Source organism: Cydia strobilella, chromosome 14, assembly GCF_947568885.1.
Source record: "Cydia strobilella chromosome 14, ilCydStro3.1, whole genome shotgun sequence".
Lineage (NCBI taxonomy): Eukaryota > Metazoa > Arthropoda > Insecta > Lepidoptera > Tortricidae > Cydia > Cydia strobilella.
Genome location: NC_086054.1, coordinates 11782954 through 11810679, shown reverse-complemented (window position 1 = coordinate 11810679; position 27726 = coordinate 11782954). Strand labels below are relative to the sequence as shown.

The window sequence follows — 27726 nt, the reverse complement described above, 5'->3', positions numbered from 1 at the left end:
TGTTCATTTTCCGAATGTAATATGATACCATGTAATCCGATATTGCAAACATAAAAATAATGCTACATTTCCCGCAACCTTGTACTTAGACCTAGTGTAGAGAACAAAGGAAATGATTTCCTATATAAGCCCGCACATTTTATTATAATAAACAATTAATATCCGACCGTTGCGCGTATCACTTGTACGTCACCCTTTACCTACCCGGAGGCCACACGTCAGAGATATTAGGAGTTATCAAATAAAAAGCTCTATTAAAAGAAATAAGCCTCAATGTGTAAAACTATTAGAGTATAGCTGATATTTTTTAGTATAGAGATATATGTAAATATGTATCTCTATTCCTATTTTTTTGTTCGTGTTATTAGAGGGTAGTAATACTTTTGGCGCGTTGTTTCATCCGCTCTATTGATACTTGATTGAAAGTGACTATACCAACCTGAAAATTAGTCACATCTAACATCCATGTATAGTTCTTAAATAAATTATAGCTACAATGCCTTTATTTATAGAATTTCCTCCTGAATGTTGCCGTACCGACACTAAGACCGGCGAAGCCCTACAACTAATCCTGACGACACCGTCCGTCACCCACATATGACACTGGTAATTTAATTGTAGGTACATGTAGGCGTTTGTTTGTTGTATATTCTACAGGTCTAAGTTAGGGATTATGATATGAGTATCCATAGACACAGCTTCTAGTACAATCGAGGACATTCGCGGTGAACCACTTCAGAACAATTTTACCTCGATCCTTACGAGCGAGCTAAACTCCGCCTCCCATAGAGATAACCAATTACGATGCATTTAGTATTCTTTGCCTTAGTAATGAAAAAGCTAAACATAGGTAATTAGACAAACAATAGGTAGTAAGGACAGTTTATAAGTTGTTGTTGTTTAGGCTAAGCTTCGCCTCTCCATAAAGATAACCAATTAGAATGCATTTTACAAAGACAATTAACGGCAATAAACTTTACCGGAGCGAACCTTTTTTTTTCAACACCCACATTTTTAGGTGCCATGCTATTGGTCATTACTTTTATGATATCGCCTGACCGTCTCCAAGACGTTTAAACGATTTTTGGCCTTAAGGTGGTTCACCGGAAATGTCCTCGATTGTACCTAAGTACCTACTAAACTTGAGTTTAGTTACTCTAAACGGCCTCCTAGCCTAGTCGGTAGTGGCCCTGCCTACGAAGCAGGATGGCCCGGGTTCGAATCCTGGTAAGGCTATTTATTTGTGTGTTTATCACAAATACTTGCGTATTTTTAGTTATGGATGTTTTCTATCTATGTAAGAAATATAAATATTTATATTCAATATTATAGGACTATTTCACACAGATCGACCTAGTCCCACAGTAAGCTCAATATTTAAGCTTTGTGTTGTGGGTATTAGACGAGAATATCTATAGTTAGACCAAGAAAAGTCCGCAGAGATTTTGACAGCACACGCAGTACAGGTGTTATTTTAAACGTCAAACTTTTATGAAATTATGACGTAGATATACACATTATGGACTTATTTGTTCGAAATAAATTATTATTGATTGATTGATTGATTGATAAATAACACTGGCACTGCGTGTGCTGTCAAAATCTCTGCAGACTTTTGGTCTAACGACTCTTACTACATATAAATATTACATGTCTTCGTCTAGCATCCATAACACAAGCCTTATTGAGCTTACTGTGGGACTAGGTATATTTGTGTATTCAGAAAATATTTATTATGTATTCAGACTGCCTAGATCTATTACAATAAAGTAGGTTGTTGAGCGTATGTTCTTAAGTAAAACAAAAGACGGCAAATAGGCCGAGAACCGAGGCCATATCCAGCACAACAATGACACAGCAAACTTCGAAGGGTAATTCCAACGTAAGAATGAACATATACATATTATAACATAACATTTTGTTATCTCATTCCCTTGAACTAGATCTTGGGTCATTTTTAACATTACCTACATCATTTTGGCCGCTGCGAAAACCTTGGTTTTAGCTTGGGCAAATATTATTTCGTATGTCTGTCCGGCTGTACTCGACATGTCGCATTTATCAACCGATTCGTTAACCCTTAAATACATAATATGCATTTAAGGGTTAACAAATGTATACAATTGTTGTCAAATGTATACCAAGCATTGGACAGCTCACAGATTCAACAGAAATCAACATGCATACAAAACCTATTGGTAAGATATTCAAGTTGTTCAAGGTAAATCATGCATTTAATGATTAAATGTTGTGAGTATGGGGTGGATTCTAATTTAACAATTTGTTATTGTTTTGAACTGGTTTTGATACGACCTAGTGAACCGTCTTGGTGATTGACGCGCATCTCACGCACGACTTGTTACTTCATTTTGCATGTTTTGGTCGCGTGATACAGGTTGTGATTGCGACAATTTCATTGTTTGGTATGGCTTGTCTACTAAAAATATTCAATTAATACTATAGTGAACATGGTCAGTTAAGCCGTTTTGGAGTTATCACGATAAATCTTCCCTTCTTAGTAAAAAGACGTACAATGAGCTGCGAAAGTACTTCCTTTTGCTTCGAAATTAAACCCTTTTGCTTGTTATGTAGGCAAACCTTGGCTTAACGGTGATACTTTAATTCGGTGATACTGCGTTATTATCTTACGCTAAGCTCACAATGGTGAAATGTAAGCAATTAAATCGCTGCCAACCCGATTGCAAGCATCAAAACTGATAGCTGCCATCGATTTTATAGCTTGCATTTCCTCATGGTGAGAGCTGTGTAAGATAATAATGCAGTATCACCGAATTACCAAGTATCACCGATAAGCCAAGGTTTGTCCTACATGATATTTAAATAGCCCCCGTTCAAAGCAGCCTATTGTGACGGTCGAGTAACTACGGGACCCTAAATTGAGCATGGCCCGACATGCTCTTGGCCGGTTTTTTATCATATATTATATTAATTACGATATCACTATCCTGAGACTACAGTTGAAATATGGTTACTTATTGCTTGATACCTGCATATCCTTAACTTACGTCACTAATTGTTGCGTGTTTTGATCACTTTCTTAACTAAACTTAAAAAATACTCACAGTAGAGAACGCTGAGGCTGGCGCGCCGCCACTCCTGCGCTAGTCCGCCCTCCTACCCTTATATAGGGGGGTGTAGCTAAACTAATTAGTCCGAGTTTAATTTTATTGTCACGTGGTTGTGTTCACGTTTTACGCTCATTTTAACATTAGTGAGTGGACGATTAACCGAACTCATTGCGACCGACACCAGTTCGGACAATTAAAAGTTCGGATAACCGAAATATGGGTTTTGGGAAATGTTTGACGAGATTAAACAAAAACGACACCTTGACATACTTGTAAAAATACAGTACAGTAGTATTAGCAGAGGCCGGAATTCTCGTGACAGTTTGAATTGTCATTAGGGACTTCTCATTTATCGACTTTCGATAATACCTATACCTATCGATATACTTATAATGTAGAATACAACATATTAAAAAATATTAAAATTAAAGGTAAATAACAATCAATTTTATCGCTTAAGAGCGATCTCTTCCAGATAACCTTTGAGTAGTTGAAAATGCGAAATAGAAATGAGCAATAAAAACAATGAAAACTTAATAGTTAATAGTTTCACATTTGATTAGACAGTTAATTACTTCAGTTCCGTTATTATTATTTTTTCAATTTCGCTTTTAAAGTTTTTAAGAAATCCTCAATTAATTTTTACTGAGGTATGGGTTAATAGTATAGGATGAAATATTAAAACGCTTTGTTAAAAATGTAAAACTTTTATTCCTCATGAAGGCGCGTTTCATAATTTGCAACACATTAAGACTAGATTTTCGAACCGAGGAGTTCTACAAAATCTGGAAACACCCTCAAAATTATTTTAACACAAACAAACTAATTTTAATAAAAATATTAACGTCTATTAATTTTCAAGATAGAAGTTATTTGTATTTCTAAGAAATCAAGTAAACAACCAAGTAATATTAAATTTTCCTATAAATAAATCTACTGAAGACGAATCATTATTGATCAAACGTAAGGCGCCAAAAAGATGCAATTTACAATATTTGAAACGCAGCTAGAGTCAGACCAAGCTAACTCTGCATGGCATTTGCAATGATAAAGTGAGGCAATGTCATCATTAACGACAAATTTCTATGAAAGAAATACGTTTATAGTGACATTCCCTCAATTTGTTCTGTTGAAGTCGGTGCAAAGTTAGCTTACACGGACTCTACCCCTCTTAATGTAAAGTACTGTACACACCAGGTTACTCTTTATATAGGTACTTAAATGACTAGTGCATTTAGAAATATGACTAAATAACTTTGCAATCAACAATTCGACTTTGCTATACTTACAAAAAAGAAGCGACTGAGTAAAAATCTAAACTTATATGCCTAGCATAGGTATATGTTGCTATTATTTGCATAACTTGATCCAATTACTAAGGTTCCGTACCCAAGGGGTAAAAACGGGACCCAATTACCAAGACTTCGCTGTCTGTCTGTCTCTCATGTCTGGCTGTATCTCATAAACCGTGATAGCTAGACAGTTGAAATTGTCACAGATGATGTATTTCTGTTGCCGCTATAGGTACCAACACATACTAAAAACAAAATGATATAAATATTTAAGTGGGGCTCCCATACAACAAACGTGATTCTTTTTGCGTTTTTTAGCCGTAATGGTAGCGTTAGTCCGACTCGCACTTGGCCGGGTTTTTCGCTCAATGTTCGGTACATTGGGGTAATTCCATAATTTTGTCTATAGGGCATTCTCGCTAATCACTGATCTTGATAGTAGTTAGTATTATACTTAGATGTAAATATATCGAACAATTCAGTCACGTGCAAATTAAGTCAACACCACCAAGTGGTATTCCTCACCAAGTGGCATTTCAAAAATGCTATTAGGTACAATTAGTTAAATGCTACTCAAACTCTTTGATAAAATTGTAAATATCCAATTCCTTTACTGACAAAGTGACAAACCTACTCACAAGTTAAGACATGTCATGGATGTGTTTTGTTCTTGGTTCCATATAAAGAGATGGGTAAAACTACGTACTTAATATGATTGATTACAAAGTTTTAAACATCATAATTTTTATAACTTTACAGATAGACCCGACGATATTTATCTGCATTATTAAAACATTCATACTAAAAAGTCTATATGGATCCATCTTTTTATGATTTTTTTCTATTTACCCTGGCATTTTCTACTATAATTCCATGGAAAATTTAAATAAGAAACGGTTATTACTATACCAAAAAGTTATAAATAACTCGTTAGTACCTATGTACGTAAATCCATATAGATATAATATCCACTTTAATTACTAGAGATGATTCAATAATTAGTTTCTAAAGTTAGACCAAGAAAGTCTGCAACGATTTTGATAGCATACGCAGTGGAAGTGTCATTCTTAAGTCATAATTTCATAGAAGTTTGACGTTTAAAATAACACTTACACTGCGTGTGCTAACAAAATCGATGCAGACTTTTCTTGGCCTACCTCTACTATATAATCTTAACGAATGTCACGTTCCATTTTGTGTTTTATCCTGTTCACTCATTGTTCACTACTTGGCAGAGTATTTTTTTTATTTACCCTCTAAATGGTATTATTATTGGTCGATTTTGCAATTCCTTTTCGTTAGTGACTTTAATATATGGTATATTTTGGCAAATATTTTGGACCGATGCACGAATGGTTTGACAATATTGGACCGAAATAAAAGCCTATAACACTATAGTTATTTGTGCAACAAGAAAGTTGGTTTTTCTGACGAGTGTTGATTTTGAGTCCTGAGAAAGCGAAAGATTCTATAATTGAATCACGAGCGAAGCGAGTAATTCTAAGTTAGAATCTTGATCGTAGCGAGGGACTCAAAAACACGAGTTGTAAAATAACTTTGCTCTCGTGTGACACATAAATTTTCACCTCAGTAGTGAGAAAATATTAAAGATTTTCGAATTACACAGAGAAAAAAAACGAATTTGTAATAGAAGTATGAAGTGGCAGTTCATGGCCTTCATTAAATTAAAAAGCTATTTTCCTCACTCCAGGGAGTGACGAAAGTAGGCTTGTTCGAGCTGCTGAGGTGAAAATAACTATTTCATATTTATTTTACAAAACGTAACGACATAAAAGTTACAAAGCAACAAAAATAATAGCAACAAATGTGTAAAGAGTTGTAAATATAAAAAGGTGTAAATATTTGTTCACTCGAAAATAAAATGATACAAATGAAATAAATCAACATAAAAGTAAATATGTAACACAATAGAAAATGAAAATTTTAGATATTTATAAAAATAAATCAACATAAAAGTAAATATGTAACACAATAGAAAATGAAAATTTTAGATATTCTTAAAGTACTTTCCTGAAAACTAATAAAGAAAGCCTTAACGGGTGTGGTGAAAAATATTTTTTTACACACAACTGTACATTCCCTTTATGCAATGCAAAATAATACACAACCAGAAATTGGGCTCTAATTGATTCTAATTTTCGGGTCAGAACAACCATGTCTTTTTTATACAGAAGGAAATGACGATGGATATCCTCTTTTGGTGAAAGGAGGTTTGTACGAATAAGAATGCTTTAATTAATCTGAAAAAATATCCTATTTCGATGCGGTTATCCTTGAGAGATTTGTGATGGTAGTGATAGGTGCAAGAGCGTGTGTGAAATTCCAGATATATTGTAAGTTCTATATCTGCACTACTTTGAAAAAATCTCGTATCTCACACTTCCACTCAAAGTTGAAAGGCATAACTATGTATACATCTCATACATAAATACCACATTTTTCTTTTGATTGACAAAATAACACGAGTTTTTTTTTTTCAAAGTAATACCGATATACATATGCGATTTTTTGGGAAATCGCTTGATAATAGATTAATTGACATCATCTACACATCTATACTTACACGAATATGCATTACAATTCACTTTAATCAAATCGCGTAACAATAACACTACTAAACACAACATTGTATATTTTTTAAGCTAATTTTGCGGTTTCACTCAAGTATTTTTAGTCACTCGCGCGACATGTTTCGGAGAGCCTAGGTCTCCTTTCTCAAGCACTAACAGCGCATGAGTGAGTACTTAGCGGTCACGACGAGCGGGCGTCACGTACTGCAGCGGCAAAATTAGCTTAAAGTTAGTATGTCTCACAATAGTTTAAATACGATTTTATATAGGTATTTACATAACTACAGTCGTAGACAGAAAATTTTACGGGCACACGAGCCAAATTTTAACCTGTTGCAGATATTTGTTGTTAGAAGTGTCTATACGGGACCCATTGTTAAAGCAATACAAAAGTCACAAATGATGGTCAAAGTCTGGCACCCGCGCTTTACTGACGAAACGCTCTAACAAAAAGGCAACACATCGTGACGTCACTGTGCTTAGAAGCCGCTTTTCTTCGCCTTGTTTCGATGTATGGTAAACAAGGAAATTGCGATTTTGTCGGTGAAATGTTGCGTTTATGTATATTGTTGCTGTACAATACTCTTTTAAATAAAATGTAAGGAATCGAATGGCACCGTTATATTATCCTACTTGAAAGTTAAAAAAAGGTTTTGTATTTTAGGGTTCCGTACCTCAAAAGGAAAAAACGGAACCCTTATAGGATCACTCGTGCGTCTGTCTGTCTGTCTGTCCGTCTGTCACAGCCTATTTTCTCCGAAACTACTGGACCAATTAAGTTGAAAGTTGGTACACATATGTAAGTTTGTGACCCAAAGATGGACATGTAACGTAAACAAATTAATTTTAAACACGTGAGAATTTTTTTTAAAAAAAGTTTGTCAAACTATATCGTGTTACATATCAAATGAAAGAGCTCATTGTGAGAATTTCAAATATATTTTTTTTTATTATTTTAAGATAATTAGTTTAAAAGTTATTCAAGAAAATAGGCAAAGAATGACCATTCCCCCTTTATCTCCGAAACTACTGGGTCAAAAAATTAAAAAAAAATACACAAAATAGATCTTTACCTATAGATTACCGGAAAACCTATTAGAAATGTGCAGTCAAGCGTGAGTCGGACTTTTACTTCGTTTTAGATCCGATCCGACGGGTTTTTAAAGACATTTCACATAAAAAAAACATTGTTTAAATAGTGTAAATGTACGGAACCCTTGGAACGCGAGTCCGACTCGCACTTGGCCGGTTTTTATTTTATTATTCCCATATATTTTTTAAGATTCCAATTTATTGTGATAAATTGTTCATTTTCTATCTATTTAACTAGATTTAGTTATAAAATTCAATATGTGTCAACTACCCTATTTTAAGCATGTAAACGTATCATCAAATCATTGGTGCAAATTGCAGCGAAGTCTCATATTTCATTCTAAATGTGTCAATTTTTGCAGATGTGTATAGCATCGCCGGCATAGCTTTAAAAATGTTTCTCGTGCTGTGTACAAACCTTCAACTTGTCTCTATATGGAGACGTATATTCTAAATGCAAGAGTTCTGCTTTATAACTTCTTTAATTTTATTTTTAATATTTGTACAGTCGAACACATTCCGACTACATATCAAGTCCCACAAATAATGTTATCCGAGATGGATAAATCATTGCAAAGGGGCAAAAGTTTTATTTAGACTTCTTTACCAAATATTATTTAGCAATCTTAACGTGTCTTCAAATACAGCTACATAATCGGAATTTTTACTAATGTTACGGTTAAATTTAAATAAATAAATTTTGTGTTTCCGTGTTCAAGAACCTACAAAACGTACGTAAAGCTTTGACTATACTCTATTTATGTACACATTTACACTAACTGTTGCGTCTTCATTTTAAATCTTCTTCGTCGTCCTCGACGTAGAGTAAATCTTCCATTTTAGTCATAAACTTACTACTTAGCTGCTCAGGTGCTGGTAGGGATTCCTATAAAGAAAAGGCAGGTTTAACTTTGAGGTAATGATTGATTTAGCATAAACTACCTTAATGGCGGCCACCCACCAATGCCATCTCTATGCTTATTTCAAAGCAACAGTAGAATTAGGCCAAGCTAACTCTGCATAGCATTTGCAATGGCTAAGTGTGGCAATGACATCAATAATGTCAAAATTCTATGAAAATATTACGTTTGTAGTGACACCCCCCTCGCTTTGTTCTGTTCAACCCGGTGCAAAGTTAGATTACACGGACTATAATGACTTTCCCACAAAAAAAGGGTGTGGGTGGAGTCGAAATATTTTTATTGCCATCCATTTTACCCTATTGCTTTCAAACAACCAATTTTTCAGTAACTTGAATCAATATAGATTTAAAATTTAATTTAAAAATAGGTTCATGTAACTCACCCTTAAAGCATGCAGTTGAGATAAACAATGATATAAATGAAAACGAACATTAAATCCAAATAACATATACCCACAAAATCATGCACGAGGCTGCACGACACAATAACATAATAGTTATTTACGATACAAGTGCGGAAAAGAGGAAATTCGAAACGAGTGGCGATAAATTAAAACACGACCGCGGGGGGTGTTTTAAATCGACACGAGTTGCGAATTACCTATCCGCACGTGTATCGTACAACGTTTTACAGTACATATGGCCCTTTAAACTTTCGACATATGCACGAAAAGTGCTCTTTTACGCACTAGTGCCATATGTACTGTAAAATTTATGACGATTCCTTTATAATTCTTCAGCAAATAAGTTTTACTAATAGGGATTTGAAATCATGGCAAAAAAGACAACACCAGATAATCAAACTATGGAGAAATCCTAAAACAAATTCTAAATATGTCATAGTTTAGATAAAAATATTTTGGTTAGAAAAAAATTGGCCATATTGAAAATTAGAGGCGCAATCTGCATAAAATAAGATTAAATAGCTGGTAGTATTTCGGGATTAAATAAGAAATAACATAATAAAAACATTTTATCATTTTTTTATTGAGAACACAAAGTAAGTACAAAACCAAAGCAAATTGTGTTCAGTGCGATATCGACAAATCGTAAATTTCATTAGAATAAAAAAAAAAACATTTAATTCACAAACGGAATAAACGTTCACAGACAAATCCATGCATTTAACTACATGCCACTCATGTTTATTAACGGATACATGCAGTAAAAAAGCGACATTGAAATTTTAATATGAAACACTTTCCTGACTTGACAGTAAAAAATAAAAAATCTAACGCAACCTGATAGCAGCCCGCCTTCCCTCCACACCCTTCAGAAAGTAGGTAATACTGCGTACTATACGTACCGATACTATACCGACAAGTTAGGAAACGGCCTAAATCTAAAAACGCCTTGCGGCGCTTAGCACGATATAAAATATAAAAAAATGGCATCATATTTAAAAAAAAAACATATTTACACTGCCTATGCCTACGCCATGTTACCTATTAATTTGTGCGTGGTAAGTGCCGCAGTGGGTTTTAATGAGTCAATAACACTTAAATATTCGTTAGTATCAAACAAAAACAGCTCACGATTAGTTTAAGACATGCGTTTATCAAAAAGTAATATCACGAAAGACAATGAATGAGTTTGAGACAGTAATCATCGCAACCGACGTGTTATATAGGTATATCAAATAAGACATGAGACCTAGCCTGTACAGTTAGATCAATTTTTTTTTTAATGTACCGGTTATCCATATCATAAATGCATACAGTAAGCTTATGTGTATAGAATTGATATTTACACAATGTCTTATTTTGTAGAGGAATGCAATCTGAACATAAATATTGTTTATATCGGGTGTCCCTAAAGCCAACAACTTAGGCCCACTTGTACCATCCCACTAACCCGGGGTTAACCGGTTAAACCTGGAGTTACCATGGTTACCAGTAGAATTTGACACTTGGTTCACGGTTTATCCGCTTAACCCCGGGTTAGTGGGATGGTACAAGTGGCCCTTATAAAACAGCTAATGGGCTACAAGAATAAGCAAATTTACCGTTAATGAAAATCTCATAGTTTTTGAGATATCGGCACTTCTATATACCTTTTATAACCAGCCCGCGCAGCATGGTTTCCCCTATCACTAAGTCCGTCACTTTCGCACTCACATACTTGTTAGAACGTGACAGGCATGTTGATAAGCGTACCGTGCTAAGACTCCTGGACCCTTATAAAAGTGGCGTCACTTACGCGAGGTATAATATGGTAATATTAATATATTTTATTGTATTGCATCGTTTTCTTGTGTTACATCTTCTAGTAAACTCACTCATTGAATTATAATTAACTGAAACTAACAAGGCAAACTATCACACGAAAAGTCATAGGAAAATTATCTTAAACACGTAGTCACGATTGGATTACTGTCACAATACATCAAATAATTAAAGATATTGACATAGTTAATAGCATTGGAACCAGTACCTCGATTGCAATAGCACATTGAACCAGACTTTACTGAAAAATTAACCCTTTTCCATAATTGTTACACATATACTTACACCAAATATAAATTGATATAGTTAGACCAAGAAGTCTGCAGAAATTTTGACAGCACACGCCACGCACGTGCCAGTGTTATTTATACGTCATAATTTCATACAAGTTTGACTTTTAAAATAACACCATGCATGCATGTGCTATCAAATTCTCTGCAGACTTATCTTGGTTTAACTCTATTCAAAATACTATATTTTTACGCACAAAGCTCAAACGAACTAGAAAAATGTTGTTATTCGCATGACATTTCAAACAAAATTGTAGGAACATTCACTGTCAATAACTGATGTACAAAACCTCCTCAATTGAAATCATGGCACACATCAGTCTTACTTTTCTATAAATCGAAACTTAAAGGCCTCTACCGAAATGTAACCCAGTGAGAACTTTACTTTAGTCAGGTACATCAGCAGCTAAAGTAAGGACGCAAAGCACCCGTCAGTCTTCGTGATTGGCGTCCTTACTTTACCACATACTAAACAGAAAGTGCACAGCTTAAACCAATTTTTATTAAAAATAATATTTAGAATCATTGAACAATTACGACTAACTTTGGCGATAAGCATTGCACTTATACATATACATTCTAAAAAATATTATGGCTTTTACGTATCAGAATAGATATAAATCCTACACAACATAGATTGATTTCAAATATGTAACTAGGTACACGCAATTGCAAATATAACCTGCGCTACTATCGCACTCAGAAATGCCTTGATATTAAGTTATTGTTTTGAAATCAAGATGCTTTTGAATAAATTACTATAGGAAACATTTTTGCACTGGCGTGTATCTAATTCTTGTTGGCGGACGGAGCGGTACAAACAACAGCATAAAGTTTAGACGCACTATGGAAACTTATTCTTCCTTCGGCTTGTAAAAACTAGAGTACGATTGACTTCGTGACTTGGTCACGTAATAAATAATTGTGGCTTTCCATCGGAGAAGGGTCCTTATGCTTCATGTTCATAAAGACCCTTCTCAAATGGAAAGCCACAATTTATTTTTCTAAGGGCCACTTGCACCATTCCACTAACCCGGGGTAAACCGGTTCAACCTGGTGTTACCATGGTTACTTGTACAATTTGACACTGGGTTAACGGTTTAACCGGTTAACCTCGGGTTAGTGGGATGGTGCAAGTGGCGCTAATACGATAACAATACTACATATACAAGCCCGATGAGCGTACCCATGAGAAATATTCAGTAAAATAAATTTAATAAAACAATTTCCATTGTACGTCGTATGTTTAAGAAAGCGGGACATATACCATGTAATTTTATGCCATTATATAAACGTTTTACTTATTTATTCAATCACAGTTCGTAACACACTGGAAGATTTAACCGTGTTTAACCAGGAAGGCTTCCAGGCTATAAATAGTTTTGGTTGGTTAAAATAGGTTTAAAATTTATTAATGGACTTTATCAGTAATAAACGATTATGATTATGATGATTATAATTAGGAAGATTAAGTGTTTTCCTTTGTACTCCCAAGATTCTTTTCGTGTAAGTAAGTACATTTCATACACCGTTTACATTTTTTTATAAATTTTTAGAAGACTTACTTTTTTTACTAGCTGGTCAACCTTTCCGGTGTTACGGTTACATTAATTTCAGACCGGTCAAACTTGGACAGATATTCAGCACCTGAAGTTTTAAGACAATATTAAAAATGTGACATTTCAAGTAGTAAATTACGAAATTGACATATTGATTATTAGGACAATGAGATGGTAAGCAAACAAAATTGCAGCCAAATTTGATTTTAGTATTTGCTCGTTCAACTCCCAGCAGGCGATTAAGGATGGATTGTCCGTACATAATGCACTGTTGTGGACTTCACAAGCCCAGTAACAGTGTATAGTAACTGTAAATTTAGTTAAGATATTTATAGTCACTTACATAGTTTTTTAAGTTTTATTGTAAGTACTAACATTTTATGAGCCACGAGCTCGAAATAAACGATAATTTAATTTAATTACCCACGTGATAAAATATGTGTCACTTTTTAATACCACGCTATTGAAAGAGACGGACGCTGTCTTTATCACGCAGCGCTGTCACAATAAATCATGGAGTATAAAACAACGTTGAAGTTTTAAATTTAGAATTGAATTATTTTATTAATACTATATTATTTGATATAGAACCGGTGAGAAGCGATAGGTTATACAAAATAAACGCTTATTTTCTTAACATATGTACTCGACTATTGTTTTCCGAGCTCAGAGAGCCTACCGCGAAAAACTAAAATCGAAATTTCTTTATCTGCCTCTCTATCGCTCTTGCATATTATATTAGGCCCATTGTTCTCGTCCTTTGGCCTACAAGATATTTCACGTAATAGGAAGACAGCAAAGCTGTTAGCTTGGCACCTCTGCATACACATTTGTACATTACGCTCGCTTCCCACTTTTTTGTCCAGCATACGCCATCGAAGTATTCAAATACAAAATGACTACTTATTGACAATATTTTTACTTATTGAGTGTTTCTTAAAAAAATATGCTTAATATGGATTAGAGTGCCATTTGAATAAGTTTGACCGATCTACACGCTTGTGGAGTTAAGAGAAGCGTCTCGACGGCAGCAGCCATTGCTTGCTGGCGCGCGACGCGTCCAGCCGCTTGAACGACTGAAACATGCAGGTGTACGCGATATTCAACTTTAGATATTAGATAATAAGGTTTTGTAGACTGCAAGAATGAGGCTGTATTTGTGAAAAATATATCGTTTATACTATGTGTTTCATCGCAGCCGCTTGAACGGCTGAAACATGCAGGTGTGTGCGATATTCGACTTCAGACGGTATAATAATAAGCACGCAAACGAGGTCACAAAATATCGTTTTTCTCATGCGGAAAAATCTACCTTTAAGAGGTAATCATGCTTCTGAAAATATTTTTGTATTATACAAATATAATCTCAGTTAGAAATTTAATTAATTAGTGTTCAAAAATATTAATTAATAGAAACAGACCAATCAGTAGCCAATTATTTTCTATTTGTGTTAGAAAAATGTAAATGTTAATTTGTACATTCACTGTAGCATGCGAAAAGAAATATATATTAACAGGCAAACACACACAACATGCAAAACATCAACACAGAGAAAGTTTAAGCATTATAAAATTGTCGTCCACAGAAAGTTTATATAAATCAAAGAAAGACAATGTCAAATGTTTTTATCTTGTGCTTTCATCTCTCTCTGCCTTCTAATCTTTCATTTATAATGACTCACTCTCGCATTGCATCTTTCACAACCTCACAACGCCAGCAACATACCTTCAGAATCTCGCATACGCCGTAGAAGACCTTATCTCCGTACAGTAAGGTTCAACAGTCTGTACTGCCCGGTATGTGCGGGTGCGCGCTGGACGGCTTTATGCACACGAGCAGCACGCTCATGTTGTCACGCCGTAGTAGACCTTATCTCCGTGCAGTAAGGTTCAACAGTCTCTACTGACCGGTACGTGCGGGTGCGCGCTGGACGGCTTTATGCACACAAGCAGCACGGTCATGTTGTCACGCTGTAGTAGACCTTATCTCGGCGCAGTAAGGTTCAACAGTCGGTACTGACCGGTATGTGTGGGTGCGCGCTGGGGAACGGCTTTATGCAAATAAGCAGCACGGTCATGTTGTCGCAGCCGAGGCCGCCCGTGGCGCAGTTGGGCGCGAGGCAGCGCTGCATGAGCGCCTCGCAGACGGCGGCCGGCTCCCACCCGCTTAGTAAGCGGACGCGGCAGAACGATACCACTTCCTGCAACATTACAGTTTAACCCTTATCCTCCTACGGCCCAAGGTCCTACTTATAGTTCTTCAGTTCGATGAAATTTAAATACACAATTGGAATTGGAGTCGCTTTTGCTTTGTTTCGTTCAATTTTACAACAACGCAATATCAACTCTATTTCCTACACTATAGGTTCAAATTTCAATGGCAAATTTTGGATTTTTCATTTGTATGGCTGGGCCTTAGATTATCAAGGCATAGGCGGCAGTTTGATGGCCATAGAAGCGCGCACGGTCACGCTGTACTATAGAAACGCGCCATAACCGCCAGTGCACACCGCGAGCTGCGACCTCTCGCCAAACTATCGCTGTTGGCATTTTATGGCGGTTAAATCCAAACTACACTATAAATGAAAGTGCGGTTTCAACCGCAAGTGGGTAAAAGCTCTTAGGTAACTGTGTGCCTTCGTGCGTACGTATCTTCTCCGTTTGACAATCCTCGTAACGGATCAAAAAATGCCCAGCAATATTAATTTTAAATTACGTTCATCCTGTACACGCTTTAAATATATCAGAATTAATGTCTTTGTCTCGCATATTTTAAAATTGTAAAACTAATAAATAATTACCTCATTGGACAAGACCTCCCAAATGCCGTCGCAGGCGATCACGATGAACTCCCAATCGTCGTTCAGTTGTCTGACTTGGACGTCCGGATAAGCTGCAATAATACATGGTTAATTATAATTTCATTTAACCTCGCTTGTTATTTGGAACTGTTCCTTTGCACGTTAAACCTAGATAAAGATAGTTTATTATTCATGTAGGCATATTAAAATGCGCTTATGAACGACAAATAAAGCTACGCCGGCTCTAACCCTACACCTCTGCCCCGAGAAGATTTAAATCCCCCCTCAATTGGAGGAGGGTATCCTAATATGGGACCGGCAACAAACTCGGCGGGACACATCTTTTCAAAACAATACATCTTATAATTAACATGCATTACGAGTAAATAAGAAAAATAATACAATTTAAATGGGGCATTTTCTATGAAAAGAGACCTTATTGTCGATGGCGCTTACGCCGCACAGCGTCGTGCGGCATTGTATTTATTTCGGAGCATCGTTTATAATGGCGTAAGCGCCATCGCAAATAAGGTCCCTTTTTATAGAAAATACCACAAATGACTAAAGTATGATAGTGTTACCAGTGACGATCTGATCCCTCGGTGACAGTCTATAGTTCCGCTTGAACACGTAGTCACCCAGCGCACGGGACAGAGCCAGATTGCCGTTCACTCTGTTGAGTTGGACCCAGCCCCCGCCTGCGGTTATACGGCGGAGCTCCTCTTCGTTGTTGGGCTTGTGGTCGTATGAGAGCATTTCCACCTGAAAGCGGTGGTTATGTTGTTAATTTTTAGGGTTCCGTACCCAAAGGGTAAAAACGGGACCCTATTACTAAGACTCCACTGTCCGTCTGTCTGTCTGTCACCAGGCTGTATCTCATGAACCGTGATAGGTAGAGAGTTGAAATTTTTACAGATGGTGTATTTCTGTCGCCGCTATAACAACAAATACTAAAAAGTACGGAACCCTTCGGCGGGCGAGTCCGACTCGCACTTGTCCGGTTTTTATTTATTTATTTATTTTATTTTATTTATTTGGGGCATCAACAGCAATACAAAAATTAATACAAATCATAGTGAACAGAAAACATAGCCAATAACAGATGTCCACAAAAGTACAATTAACATGCAATAACTAAGTGGAAACACAAAAAAAAGAAGGGAGTAAAAAAGCAAGCTATACAAACTAGATATGGCTTGCATAACATGTGTCCGTGTATGTTTTGAGTGATTGTGTGTGCGTGTTCGTGTGTGTGTATGTGACTGTGACTGAGTGTGTAATGGAAGACGGAAAGATTAAGGTGTGTAATTATTTACCTAGTTAGATTTCGTCAATTGTCGTTATTTTTAGATTTCAGTAGCAGTGACTGAACTCGTTTTTTAAAGTTGATTTTGTGCAGTCGAACAAGTCGATACTACTAAATTGTTTATTATAAAGTTTTAGAATACGATTTATGGCCGAATTTTGAGCATAGTTGGTATGAACTCTGGGTAGACTAAACAGGCAGCGCTCGGAATTACGCGTTCTAATAGATGGCACTGAGAAATTGATCTCCGACAGCAAAGAAGGACTATCAATGCGACCTGAGAGTATATCATATAGTGCAGTGATGTCTAATAATACTCTTCTATTAGGTTTTTTTTGGAGACTAACCCGAAGACCACGAAAAAATGCCTTAAGCTTTTCAATGCTGTCTTGAAAGTGTTTACAGTCGAGATGGGCCGAATATTCGGTAATTATTCGGTATTCGGCATATTAATGTTAGTATTCGGCCGAATAGTTCGGTTTGGAATTGCCGAATATTTACCGAATAAACAATTTTTTTTAAGGGCGTCCGCTAGTTAGCGCGGATGCACTTTACGATCAGGTATGAGACGTTTCTGTTTTTTGATATAGCTTTATTGATTGTGTGTAATGACGACGCCTGTTGCTGATTTATCAAACCGCGAGCCAGGCGCAAATTTCTTCACACAATCATCACATCACAAACCCACCAACGGAGCGGCAGCTGACGTTCACGAGGGTATATTCCTGGCCCGCGGTCTATATGGTTGTACCCTCCTGACGAAGCCTACGTTGCGGATTTGAACTTGTAATAAGTCAAACAATGTGAAAACTCATGAAATAAAACTATGAAAACGGATTATATCGCGTATATTGAATTTATAATACATCCCGACGTTTCGAACTCTTTACAGCGTTCGTGGTCAACGGGTGACCACCCCCCGTTGACCACGAACGCTGTAAAGAGTTCGAAACGTCGGGATGTATTATAAATTCAATATACGCGATATAATCCGTTTTCATAGTTTTATTTCATGAGTAACTATCGCGGTAACCGAAGACAATATAATGTGAAAACTGTTAAATAATATTAACGATTACAATCACGATGGTGACAATGATGACAATTAAAAAGGCATTAAGAACGTGTATTACTAACCGCTCCACCGACGCTCGCTATAGCCCTAGAGTCGCCCACGTTGGCGCAGTACAGAGTGTTGTCCTTGATCAGCACCACCACGGCAGTGCTACCAGCTACTTTCTCTTGAAGCATATCCTCTTCCAACATAGCCTGGTCCATGTCTAGAAACCCCTAAAAAAATGCATTCGATTGCAGGCGGTATAGCATAATAACACTTTAAGGCGGTATAGCATAAGTTGCGTTCTCGCGCACGAGTCCATACTTGAAGTTTGAAGTCGCGCTAGATGTATGGAGTAGCGCGCGAGGACGCAACTCATGCTAGCAGGTGTGATGCTGTTCTTGCTACATCACACACTTAGCGCCACTTGCACCCTTTCACTAAGGGGCATTCAAATATTACGTAACGCAATTTGGGGGGGAGGGGGGATTTCTTGTAAAACATCGATGCGTTACAGGGGTGGGAAGGGGGGTTGGAACAAGGCGTTACGTAACAATGTTTTTTTGTTTATTAAATAAAATACATATATACATACATAATCACGCCTATTTCCCGGAGTGGTAGGCAGAGACCACGGATTTCCACTTGCTACGATCCTGACATACCTCTTTCGCATAATATGCCTCATACACGCTCGCTCATACGCTTTTTGTATGTCATAGTTTACCACGAATAAATGCGATGATGTGTGATTTCTGATTTCTCATTTCTTAAATTTTATGATTATATTTTGCTAAACATTATTGTGACTTTTAGGTAAAAATGGGTGTTACATAACTTTTAGGTATGGTGAGAGGGGTACACGAAAACGTTACGGCGCGTTACACGGGGGGGTAGGGGGGGTCAAAAATCTTCGAAAATTGCGTTACGTAATTTTTGAACGCCCCGTAACCCGGGGTTTACTGGTTAAACCTGGAGTTACCATGGTTACTAGTATACAATTTGACACTGGGTTAACGGTTTAACCGCTTAACCCCGGGTTAGTGGGATGGTAAGGTAAGTGGCGTAATTTTTTTAACCCTTGACGCAAAAAGGGGGTGTTATATATTTGACGCCAATGTCTGTTTGTCTACATGCCTCTCTGTGGCATCGTAACTCTCCCAACGGATGGACCGATTTCAATGCGTTTTTTTTTACGTGAAAGCGAGTTTCCTTGCGGTGATTCTTAGCTATGTTTGATAGAATTCAATCCAGCAGATTGAAGAGTATCAGCTGTTTTCCAAAATGACGCAAGGCAGTTTTGGCATAAAATGATTTTTCTTGGCATATAGTTTTTTTTTTTTTTTTTTTTATAGTTATGTATAGGAAGGTTTATAATTTGTTGTTGAGTGACTTGATCAGACCATTACCTATACTAAGTGTGATTGGTGCAACTAGCCCTTAGTATTTAGCCTAGTATCTTTCTTCTATTGACACAAATCGTGTTTTGTGTCCTATAAAATGTGTGAACCTTCGCTTTAACATTTAAGTTTCAGGCGACCCTAACCCTCACATTGTGGCAAGGATATTTATCACATGCAACGCTAAACGTTAATTGCAAGGTCGAGTTCACACGCGAACTCCTTATACTAACACCAATAATTCACTAACCATTCGCTGGCTCTATGTTGTTGTAATAAGGTTTACGAATAGCAAATTAACTCAACTATACAGTTAAATGACCATTCGTATAACTTATTGTAAAAACATTAAGGTCTACAATGGTTAGAACTGAAACGGAGGCCTTGTTATTGTGTACGTCATTAACGAAAATAACACTAATGAGTTTCCACATATGGTTGAAATCGAAGATGAAGTTGTAAGAAAACAATACATGCAGATACCGACCTTATTCTCTCTGCAAAAAGATTCAGATTGTAATAACAGTTTATGGATATTCGGTTTAACTAAAATAATGATATATTCGCCGAGTCCTCGCTATTAGGCTGTGCGCTGTCTAATAATATGAAAACCTAATTGTTTGTCTATAATTGGTTGGAACCAAGAAAGAACTTATTCATGGGAGAAATGCATCACCTAATTCGGGCTTCTAAGAAGTTTGTCATAAGAATGCACAATTCGCTGAAGTGTACCAGACAGCAGATTATTTTTGCGTTTCCGGGGTTGGAATGGCCCTATAGTAAAAGTCGTTTTATATGACCTACATATTCACCCTTCAGAGTAGTCAAACATAGAATCACTCTGTGTATCGTCGTCGGGAACTAGACTAGAAGCCTTATTAAGCTTACTGTGGGACTAGATCAATTTGTGTAAGATTGTCAAATAATATATACTTATTTAATATAACACTTTACGCAGCATACGGCCTCAAGTGAATACCAAAACCTATACGAGTTATGTACTAATAACAGTAACACTATTAAATCACTATTAAATTACTATTGTGAATGGTATGAATTAGACTACCTGTTTCATAGCCTCTTCAATGTTCCCCAGATGGTACTCCGGGCGCGCCGTGATGAACTTGTGAAGATGTTTACCGGCATACTCCGCTATGTTCGCTCCTGAAAATCAGACCACTTTGTTTAGACTGGGGGGAAGTTTACTGGAAGGTTTAGCCTTCTGACTGTATATGGTTTCTGTAAGTAGTTAAAGACAGTCCGTCTTTTGTCTCTCACTCATCATACATATTATTAATATGCTATCTAGGGACCGCCATAAACAATTAGATTGCTTTCTCCTGTCTTCCCTATAAAAGTCATTTATTGTCACATAAAACAGCAATGGACAAAGAAAAATAACGCACAATAAGGTTTACGTACAAAACAGGGTTGTTGAATGTACTGTGTTAGTTAAGGCCACACTACGGAAGGCACATTGATAAAATGGGGGCATGAAAATATACGTTTTAAACAAGGACCCTCGACTCAAATAGGTGGAGAAAGGGGGGAAACCAAACCCTCGTGACAGTCGTGACAAAATTTTTAGTCCTAGCAATTCTTGGAAGGGGTAATGGAAGGGATAATTTTATTGCGCCTGATTATAGATCGGTTTCTAAGAGTCCGTGACCGTGAGTCATTAGGTAATATGCAGAAAAATGTCGTGCGAAACCCTATCAAAGGCCTTGGAAATGTCAAGAGACTTAGCGTCAACTTCGCCCGAAAGATGTATAACGTAAATCTGAAAATCTCCAGCCGATGGTTCACCAATTAACAGAACCAACACCAACCTCCATGTCCATCGTAGACCGCGAAGAACGCCACCCCAGGGTCGTCCGGCAGCGACAGTATGTGCGTGTGCGAGTCGTCCATAGACACGCGCCAGCCCTGTATAATACCAGAATAAAGTAATATAGAGACAACGGAAACAGCTCCGCCTGAAAATAGAGGCAATACATGCTAAGAGGGTACAACTAGCATGGAATATTTTATTTTTTATTCTTTTTGGAAAACGGCTACTGTTAATTAATGTACCAAATGGAATATTATAACATCCCAGTAACCTATGGTAGAATATCCCAAATTTGATATGATATTTGGTGTTAAAAATATTTTAACAAATCAATATTGACATTTATTATATCCAATAGATTGTGTTAAACAAGTTATAGCACCAAACTAATGACCATTGGTCAGCTGGTTCCTTACACAGTCATCGAAATGGTGGTGAGACAGCGCCTAGCCATAGACAATTTTTTCGCACCCAGATCCAGCATGTTTTTCAAAAAGAAACAACTTGCTTGTCGCTATTTGCAACGTATTGACAACGTAGCTGACTTCATGTTAACAATTTTAGTAAATTGTATAGTTATGCTTACCTGCATGCATGATGAGCCAATGAGGTAGCGTGAATCCTGGCATGTTGTGGACTGCTTCTCTGTCACCGGCTCCGAGAGCGTCTGACCCATAACTCTAGACAAAACAACAAATATCCCCTTTTACATCTCTTCGGTTTTTGATGTAAAATAGAGAATTATATCATTTTTTATAAGTACTCCCTAAAATGTTTCAAAACTGCTACAAATATTAAGTATTGTTATAATTAAGTGTTTGAAGTTCTTACTGACAATTGCTGATCTACCATTTGTAAACCAAACAATTTAAACAGCTGGCTTATTATTTACAAAATTTGAATTATTTATTATATTTTTCACAATTAATTGTAAATTAATATCATTGTACCTAGAGAATGGTTAAAAACAATTGTTTTCACTTGTTTTTCAACTTTACCTCTGCACACTGTAAAATACACAACTTTAAATAACTTTACAGTATGCAGGTTTTGTCAATATTTTTATTTATGAGTCTCAGTAGACTCAGTGCACATTCAAAAACAAAGCAATTCTAGAGCCACTGCATTCACTGATAGTGCTCAAACTAATCTCTTGCACAAAAACAAAACAATTATATCAAAGAGGTTATCAAATGAAAACATCTTCAGTTTGTTTACTATAGGTAGAATACAATACCTACAGATTTAAATAACATAAATAAACTAGGTAATATTATATAAAAGCTACATTTAAACTAAGAACATTGCACACATGTTAACTAAACGTTTCAATTCCTTTTCTATGCGCGTTTCGGTTGGCAACCAATCCTTACTTTCAGTGAAATTTAACACCAACCAAACTCTAGTAACTATGACTAAGTTCTGATGTCATTCCCACATTTATACGCATCTTATGCAGAAACTTACCCGAACAACGGCAAGATAGACTGTTTGTTTAGCGATCTACAAGTCCCTTTTAACGGAGATTAGCCGTATTATCGAAATTAAAACAAAAAACATGATAAGAACTACAGTGTTTATCTAACCCCTATTACTACAACTACACAACTGTCATATAAAATATTTTACTCACAGTTACGAAAACACTAAAACGACTGGTGAACTACAAAATATCTTAATGTTTACTTGCAAAATAAATGCTTTATTTATACGAGTAGCTCTTATGAGATCGAAATCATCAAAATGCGGAGGCGTAAATATACGAAACGTCAAGTTGACAGCTACCATCAGTGTTGCCAACTCGGAATTTGAAAAAATGCCAGACTTATGTCTAAATTATGCCAGAAATATGCTAAATAAATTAAATGTGCTAAAAAGATGCTAAAATATTATAGGTAACAAAAAACCGGCCATTATGACATATGACATGACATTAACATTGACTATACCATATAGGTAGATAACACAAAAAAATTAGTGGGTGTAGACGAGACAATTTTTCGCACAATCTGATTGACAATTTAATTGGTAACGCGTATGAAAAAAAGGTCGCGGTGCGGTACGGTAGTCTGTTACGGCTTATTATAATTCCTCGTATGTATAAAATTTCCTTTGACAGTTGTGCCATGGATTGTCTATCACTGCCAAGTAGGTTTCAAACTTGTCTTAGGGACATAATCACTTGATTCACTAAATTATGCTAAAAAAGATGCCAGCCGGGCTAGCACATGATTGGCGCGAGAGTATCTCGCCGCGACATAGACTACCCGTCCCTGTTTAATTCATATAGTTAGTAAAAGACGGGTAGTCTATCTCGCGGCGAGACTGTCGCGCCAATCATGTGCTCGGCCTACAGATGCTAAATGGAAATTTTCGATGCCAGAGAGTGTGAAATTATGCCATATCTGGCACCAATTATGCCAAGTTGGCAACACTGGCTACCATAGAGAAACAAACTAAAGATAATTGATTCATAGCGTGCAATATTTTCTGTTCTTCACGGCATAGACTACTAGCAAACCCCGCTAAATTTAAACGTGGTGAGCGCTTGGTGAGCGTTATCAATTTATTACAAAACGTATGGTGTCCCTCCGGTACTGTAACTAGTTTTATTTAACATATAGAGAAAAGAGAAATGGTGGTCCGGAGCTTTATTAACTAACCTGATAATTCTAGACGCCGCACAAAAGGCCATATCATCAGTTCTGTTAATGCAGTATATAGTGATTTATGCGTTGATATCACAGCTTACAACAAGGCCCGGAAATATTAATAAAACACTACAAAAAAACACAGCAAAACAAATATAAATAAGCAATGAAACTTACACAGAATTTTGAATGACGTGTAATTTGAAGTATTGAAATTTAATTACTGGCCAGGGTGTAATGTATTTATGCAACGTAAATCAAAGAGTTTTTTTCGATTTTTTTTATGAAATTCACTATTCACTGTTTAAATATTGAGGTTTATAAATAAAGTAAATATACCATCCATAAGTAAATGTATTAGAATACACTCAAAGATTAGCCCCCTTATTCATAAAACTTTACCGGCCTGATTTAATTAAATTATGTTTATACCTTTCTTACAAATACATACTTAAGTCAAAATGACAGATAAAGACAAACGATTCAAAGCTAATTCAGAAAGATGTAGGTAAAAATATGATCATGCGCCATGTTGCGGAATTTCACTGGAACGAATGTTTTCATACTATATATACTGAACTGACATAGAGAATAACAGCGCCCGCTTGACAATGATCATTTATGTATATTTCTGGTCAGGCTTTAATTATTTTACGACACATTTATAGTTAGTAAACGAGGGTAGTTTCTCGCCCCCCCTGCCGCCACCGGCGCCCGCGCCGAGTCATCGGGCGCGGAGGGCTGCGGCCCGCAGTCTGCGCCGGTCCGTCACCGTCGACGCAAGCTCCTGATGACGCTCCTCGGTACATAGTGAAACATGTCGAGCGTTTTCGACTTAAGACACGTGAGTGACCCGTTATTAATATATTTAATATGTCTATGTCTCACGGAAGTTTTGTTATTAAAACATTTATAGTTAGATCTAAGACACCTAAGTATCTGAAAGAAGCGTCGGCACTCAACAACCCTAGCGTTGTGTCGGCGCGCGCGGTGCGGGGAGCGGCGCGTTGAAGGTCACTCCGTTGTATTTTTGTGTAGGTATTAAAACGGTAGGTATTTGCGTTTTCTTTGAGAGATAAAGTATCTGTTCGTAAAACCTATTATATAATTTGTGGTAATGTTACGAAACGCTTCGTGCGCGAGTCCGACTCGCACTTGTTCCTTCTTATTTCTGCTTGATAAAAATCAGTTTAGTATGAGTTTGCATTGCACATTGTTACTGATGAACTCTCAATGCGACTTTGGACTCCGGTATCGTTAAATGTTGCTAATGCGCCTCCCTAAGGCGTGTAAACAAAAACCGGCCAAGTGCGAGTCGGACTATCCATTGCGCTTTGGTCCATTACGCAAAAACGGAAAAAAAATCACGTTTGTTGCATGGGAGCCTCACTTAAATATTTATTCTATTCTATTTTTAGTATTTGTTACATACAATACATCATCTGTGAAAATTTCAACTGTCTAGCTATTACGGGGCATGAGATACAGCCTGGTGACAGACAGACTAACAGACGGACAGAGGAATCTTAGTAATAGGGTCCCGTTTTTACCCTGTACAGGTTAGCCGTTTGGCACACGCATACAAGAGGTCAAAACAAATTGTTTGACCCGCAGTTCCGAAAAAAAATTGGTAAAACATTTTTTTTTTTCCAAAACCTATTGTGTGTGGTATCATACGAAAGGGCTTTTTGAGGCGATTCTAAAAATATATCACATGATTACATTTCGGCCATTTTTTTTAATTAAAACAAAAAGAATTTTCGAAACATACCAAGTTTGGGCTCCTTCAGATACTATATAGCTGATTTTTTTTGTACAATATACCACAAATGATACGTGATATCCTCATATCCAACCCCAAGAAAGCAATTTTAAATAATATCATTAACAATTTTATTTTTTATTTTCAATTTTACAAACTAACACAGTTCTACTTCAATACCTATTTTACGAGACTTATGGAACTGATCTGCAGATACGGTACATATTACACTGATTTAAACATTCACGATTTTTACTCATTATTATTTACAACGACGGGACTTAATCGCGTAAAATAGGTTTTAAATTTACCTCCGACGTTTCGAGGACGGCGTTGTCCCCGTGGTCTCGGAGAAGTCTTCCGTCTCCCGTCTCCCGTCGTTGTAAATAATAACGGTACATATTAATCATAAAATGATACGTAATATCCATATATCCAACGGGAAACACCTCTTTAACCCTTTAACTGCGCTTTTTCATTAGTTGGTATATTTTGTTTAGTTTTCGACATAAAATATCAAGGTTGTATCCTTCAGATACGATATATGTATATATTTTTAGAATCGCCTCAAAAAGCCTCAAATGATACCACACATAGATAGGTATTGGAATTTTTTCCATACAAAAAAAAAATGTTTTACCACCCCCCCGGAATTTTTTTTAGGAACTGCGGGTCAAAAATTTTGTTTTGACCTCTAGTATGCGTGTGCCAAACGGCTAACCTGTACATCGATTTGCGGTTTTTTTAATTTGATCGGGTTACACTACTAATTTTTTTTTTTTTTGTGTGAAGTGACATTTGATGAAGTGGAACTGCTGATGATGGTCAGAAGTCAGAATGGAACTCTTCAATGACTCATAGTTCACGTTTGGCGATTTGTTCTCTTCGTAATGGATCCAGACCCAAACTCGGACCCGGACTAGGACCCGGGCCCGGGTCTGGACATGGACCCCAACTCGGATCCGGACCCGGACCGAGCTCGGACCCGGACTTGAACCTGGACCCCGACTCGGACCCGGACCCAGACCGAACTCGGGCCCAAACTTGGACCCGGACAGCCAGACATGGACGCGGACTCGAATCCGAACCCAGACCCGGACCCGGAAATGCTACTAGAAAAGTGGGTTTTTGAACTGCGATTCTCACAGAACAGAACTGCTATCAGAAAAGTAGGTTAGGTTAGAACTGCGACCCTTGAAGAAACGAAATACTACTAGAACAGTGGGTGGTTTTACCTCCTTTTCTACATAATTAGGCAAAAGATGCTGTCTTTTTCATTTCATTGATTGTCCGGAATCTAATGAAGAGTGCACCATCAACAATAAGTAATCTTTCAACGGCATCCCCCATTAAAGTCGGTTTTTTTTTTCTTGAAAAATATTCAATTTCGTCTTTAATAGGTATGTAGGTATAAAGTTTGCAGTATCGCTCGCAGACGTATCTGCTTGATACTCGTAAAAATTAGACGCGAGCATGAAGGACCATGCTTAGCAAACCTGTCTATTAGTTCAGTTCAGTGGAATCTAAGTTCAGTAAAATCTCGGAGGAACAGATGGATATGTGATATGTGCCCTTACAGGGTCTGTATAATCTGTTATTCCATTCCAATATAATGGCAATACTTAAAGGTGATGATTGAACTATTAGGGTTCCTTGTTGACTATGGAACCCTAAAAACACGAGGAAACTAGGTATTGGTTCATGATGTTTTCATCAAATAAATTGATAAATTTACGCAAACATATTTATTGCTCGATAATGCCTCGATTGGTATAATATGATTCATACTAGGGTCGAGTTAATAGAAACAAAACAATATGCAATAGCAATATGACGGTTAGTTGAAGAAATGTGACAT

General features: G+C 36.8%; 2 protein-coding genes across 5 annotated transcripts in view; both read right to left on the bottom strand.

The window, feature by feature from the left end:
* LOC134747270 (cathepsin O-like) overlaps nucleotides 1-27726 on the bottom strand; it is a 160054-nt gene that overhangs the window by 66140 nt on the left and 66188 nt on the right. The gene's annotated exons all lie outside the window — the stretch shown is intronic.
* Nucleotides 7768-24154, bottom strand: LOC134747220 (probable protein phosphatase 2C T23F11.1). 4 transcript variants are annotated; one of them, XM_063681818.1, is made up of 9 exons: nucleotides 24119-24154; nucleotides 22042-22135; nucleotides 21454-21550; nucleotides 20691-20788; nucleotides 18305-18457; nucleotides 16443-16623; nucleotides 15862-15953; nucleotides 15082-15261; nucleotides 7768-8950 (listed from the first exon to the last, which is right to left on the bottom strand). In XM_063681818.1, exons 1-9 carry the CDS (start codon nucleotides 24148-24150, stop codon nucleotides 8855-8857), a joined length of 1023 nt encoding a protein of 340 aa, XP_063537888.1. In that variant the 5' UTR covers nucleotides 24151-24154; the 3' UTR covers nucleotides 7768-8854. The 4 variants fall into 4 exon arrangements, with proteins under 4 accessions (XP_063537888.1, XP_063537890.1, XP_063537891.1 ...); XM_063681820.1 differs by lacking the exon at nucleotides 24119-24154 and adding an exon at nucleotides 23089-23239; XM_063681821.1 differs by lacking the exon at nucleotides 24119-24154 and adding an exon at nucleotides 22923-23043.